This window comes from Rattus norvegicus, chromosome 4, assembly GCF_036323735.1.
Source record: "Rattus norvegicus strain BN/NHsdMcwi chromosome 4, GRCr8, whole genome shotgun sequence".
NCBI classification, from domain to species: Eukaryota; Metazoa; Chordata; class Mammalia; order Rodentia; family Muridae; genus Rattus; species Rattus norvegicus.
Genome location: NC_086022.1, coordinates 102,061,467 through 102,063,690, shown reverse-complemented (window position 1 = coordinate 102,063,690; position 2,224 = coordinate 102,061,467). Strand labels below are relative to the sequence as shown.

Here is a 2,224-nt window from a genome sequence, read left to right as displayed (position 1 = left end):
TCCAGGTCATGTTCTCTTAAATATATCAGTCCTAGTATTTCCATTGATTTCACTGGAAGAGTTCTTTTTCTATCATTCTAAGAATGGCCTTAGTACATGACAATTGCAGAAATGTCGCTGAGCACACCTGGACTCCATATTACATTTGGAGGATATTTTTCCATTAGCTTTGTGTAAATGATCATCTGAACAGATTGCAATGTGTAGGTGAGGTCTCTAAACTGTAGCACTCAGGAAAACAGGGAGCAGATAATGCTTTCTGAGATAATTACAGAGAATCATTCTCGATATATCTTTATTATGAGAGAAATTTACTTCATATTACTCAAATGAACACCCCTTGTTTAGTGGATCAAATAAAACCTGCCTTTAGAAAAACATGGGGAATAGTATAGAACAGGGCTTTTCCTCCTAAAATGGAAGAAAGGGAAAAGAGAAATTTTCTTCTTTATCATTGTACTACGAATAAGTAGATATTGTCCTGGTTTAACCTGGTTTGCTTTAGTTAACATACCACATGTTTATAAGCCAAGAACTGCCTATACTATATCTTGGTATTTGCATATTTCATTTTCAGAAACCACAAATATCTCACAGTTGTTTTAAAGAGACGTCTTTACGAGAAGAGCAGTAATTAGCCAGAGACCAAAATTCAAATACACAATGGATTTTCGGGTGCAGGTATTCAACTTCCTGCTGATCAGTATCACAGGTAATGAGGGCAGGGAGTTTGAACTCAGAATCCAATCAACATTCTTTTCCCTGGGAAACTTCAGTCTAAAATATACTTTTTTTCTTTATTCTGAATATTGGGTGCTATAAAATTATTCATGTATCTCTATGTCTACTAACCCCTCTCTCTATATATCACTTTTTCATAGTGTCCAGTGGAGAAATTATACTCACCCAGTCTCCAACAATTATGGCTGCATCTCTAGGAGAGAAGATCACCATCACCTGCAGTGCCAGCTCAAGTTTAAGTTATATGTACTGGTACCAGCAGAAGTCAGGCGCTTCTCCCAAACTCTGGGTACATAGGACATCCAACCTGGCTTCTGGAGTCCCAGATCGCTTCAGTGGCAGTGGGTCTGGGACCTCTTATTATCTCACAATCAGTACAATGGAGGCTGAAGATGCTGCCACTTATTTCTGCCATCAGTGGAGTAGTAGCCAGCCCACACAGTGATACAGACTTGAACAGAAACCCTCTAATTCCTCAGGGCCTAGCAACTTCCTCCTAGAAATAAAATGTGGCCAGTATTTGGTTTTGGTTTTTGTTTTTTGTTTTTTGTTTTTTTTTTTCTTTTTTTTTCTCACTAGTCTACTCAGGGTGTACTGCCTCACAATATCATTTGCATCTTTGAATAACTGTCTCCATAATATTGGACTCTACTCCTTTAGGATGATGTCACACAGATAAAGGCATGTACAAGATAGAAGGAGGCCTGTCATTGCATGAGTAAGAAGGATGGGTTTGAGAAAAGTTTGAGGAAAGAGGAGCAGATAGGGATGTGAAGGCAGGAGCAGCCACAGAGAGGCCATGGAGTCTGACGTTAAGATTCCATGCTGCACCTGTACAGGTTGTTATGAATGTTCTTAATGGATGGATGTGTACAGGCTTTGTATGGTTATGTGGGCAATTATATTTTATCAATTGGATCAAAGGTTATTGTGTTGTATGTTCTTCCATATGATTATATAAGTTTAAGATAGCATGTGGCAGCTGAAGACACTAGGCCACCAGGGAATTGGGATATATATTTCTGGCACGGCGGCAAAGTGCCATTGGAACTAGTTGGGTAGAGAGACTCCTGCCAAGCTCAAAGAGAAGCCTTTGGCAGTGTGATGTGGGATAGAGCAAAGTGGGTAAGAGGCTTTTCTGATTGAGATTAAAATATCTATCAGATATCTAGGGTCACTGCAGTGCTGGATCTAGTGCAGGGTACATGACAGCATTTTTTATGTATAATTTTACAGCAACAGATGGAAAACCAATACGATTAGGAAGAATGTATTAGTAATCCTAAGAGTTGAGAGAAAGGTTTATTTTCTAAGTAAGAGGTGTCAAGCACCATGTTGAGTCATGTGATGTTTCAAGCACAGGAACTTTAAACAAAGAAACAGAAACATTCTGGACTGGCAGACTGTAGAATCCTCTGCTGTGTGATAAGTAGTGACAGCTCAGAGAGTTCGAGATTAAAGATCCTTTTTAAAAAAGTTATTT

General features: G+C 38.8%; 1 gene segment (V, D, J or C); it reads left to right on the top strand.

The window, feature by feature from the left end:
* The first annotated feature begins 628 nt into the window (after nt 1–628).
* LOC502809 (Ig kappa chain V-IV region S107B-like) lies at nt 629–1,232 on the top strand. The segment is given in 2 exon segments: nt 629–712; nt 882–1,232. Coding segments are annotated over 2 exon segments (354 nt in total).
* Nucleotides 1,233–2,224: the final 992 nt, after the last annotated feature.